At 30.9% G+C, this 2139-nt stretch overlaps 1 protein-coding gene across 1 annotated transcript in view; it reads right to left on the bottom strand.

The window, feature by feature from the left end:
- LOC106688707 (uncharacterized) overlaps positions 1-2139 on the bottom strand; it is a gene marked incomplete in the record, with an annotated part of 29328 nt that overhangs the window by 7253 nt on the left and 19936 nt on the right. Inside the window, 2 exon segments of the mRNA XM_067052203.1 lie at positions 115-239; positions 2091-2139. Coding sequence (XP_066908304.1) covers positions 115-239; positions 2091-2139 — 174 coding nt within the window.

Here is a 2139-nt window from a genome sequence, read left to right as displayed (position 1 = left end):
AAAAAAAATAAATAAATAGACAAAACAAGAATCAAGTAAATTAATATACATAAGTTACATGCCATTTACATATTCATTTAGGATTATGAATATATGATCCTTTTAGAGACATACCTATTTAATTCAAGTTTGCCACTCCTGACGAAATTATCTTCAAAAGGAACAAGTTTTATATGAAGACGACCATCTGTTGCATAAGTCGATTGAGGGTTATTATCGAAAACAACAAATTCATAATCCTGAAACATTCACTGAAATATATAACATTCATTTAATCATTTATAAAAATTAAATAAATTTTTATGCTGCTTAGAAATTAAACTATCGGTAAAATAGAGGAACAAGAATCAGTGGATTCACTGATTTCAGCTCTAGATTAGCAAACTCTAATAATTTTTGTAGCCGAGGGAATCGATGGGTCACCTTAGTGACCATGCAACTGCAGTAGGGCTGGTTCGAATCTAGCCTGGGTAGGTTGACTTTTATTTTGTGGTGGCCCCACAGAAACTAAACTTGATCCCCTCCCATCTGATTAGAATAGGTTGGTTACCTGTAGATAATCTCCACCCCTTTCTCCATCTTTGACCAATGATCAGATTGAGAGTAAAAAAAAATATTATTTTTGAGCACAGGAAGTATTTACAGATATTGTTATCTTGGAATGTAAATTCAACTGAATCTCTATAATCCAAAAAGTATGGAACTGGGGTATGTCAGAAGAGGTTAAATAAAAATATGCAACTATAAGAAGACACTCAATATGAATATATTTATTATGATAAATGTATCCATAATTATGTGTTGTAATGCTCTAGTGAAAACCATGAATAAAAAGAATTTTGTACTAAAGATTACTCAACACCTTTCAAAACTCTCCTCTCACTGCTTTTACTTGTCAAATCATTCATAAATCCCTCCATTTTTCCATAATTCTTTTTAATATCATTCATATTAAAGTATGCCCAAATTCATAAAAATCAGCCAAATTATCTAACTTTTACACCAGCTTTCTGATAATTTCTCCTTCTTCTACCACAGGTAATTGTGTTTTCATCTTCCACTTCCACCATGTTCACACATAATTAAAATTTAATTATGAGCCTTAAACACAAAAAATATATATTTATATTTTACTGTGGAGAGTAATAATTCATATGAAACAAGATTAGAAACTGTACTGGCAAGTAAACCTTTCCATCACCCTCGCACATTGACTTGCGACAACATGAATATGGCAAGCACAGTGTCTGATTATAGAGAACCTATTGTATATAATTAATTTAGTTAGTACCAAATCCAAAGTATCACTACATCCATAAAATATTCAAATAACGAAAAAAGAGTAACAAATGATAACTTGATAATGATTTACCAGTGATGAGGAATGTATGAAAATATTATTACTATAAAGTTAAACAGAACCAGGGAACGAGTAATCATTCTGTTTTAAATGTGAATGAACTTTAAACTTCTCAAAATAAAATTTGATAAAGCATAACCAAAAACCGTTGACTGGCATTAGCAGGAGCTTTGCTATTGCACATATTCCCTCCTTGTGTTTGTCTTACTCTCACAGCAAACTGTTTCTTCTTTCTGGGATGACATATTGTTATATTTCATCCCACAGAATTTTCTTCAACAAGTGCTATACACCTCCTGCCTCCAAGAGACTTGGTATTATCTTGTAAAAGAAGAACGTTAAGATAAACATGGTCCTCGATGAACAGGAAGTTTATCTAGTTGGACTGTATGGAGGGTAATATGGGAAAGAATAAGTATGAAGACTCCTCCTCCCACCACAAATGATCAACAAATCTTGGTTTTAGTTTACAATGAAATGTATGGGACAGGCACATCCTTGCTAGATTATTCTTAGTAGTTTCATTTTCTATTGAAAGATTGAACAGTCAAAATAATTAATAAATTTCTTTATCATTCATGTTAAAAGAATATAAGATATTAAACTGAAGATGAGAAAACAGATTTTTGAAATAATAAAATTTGTTTTAGAAGAAAAATAAAATAGAAAAAATTATGATGAAATTATTTTAAAATAATCAACAGCGTTTATTTTAATAAGACAAACCTACTGGTTCAGAGGGCATGAAGACTTCATGGGTCCATACATTGCCATTAAGA

This window comes from Halyomorpha halys, unplaced genomic scaffold (assembly GCF_000696795.3).
Source record: "Halyomorpha halys isolate HHAL.00 unplaced genomic scaffold, Hhal_1.1 Scaffold1182.1, whole genome shotgun sequence".
NCBI lineage: Eukaryota > Metazoa > Arthropoda > Insecta > Hemiptera > Pentatomidae > Halyomorpha > Halyomorpha halys.
This window is presented reverse-complemented; position numbering and strand designations above follow the sequence as displayed.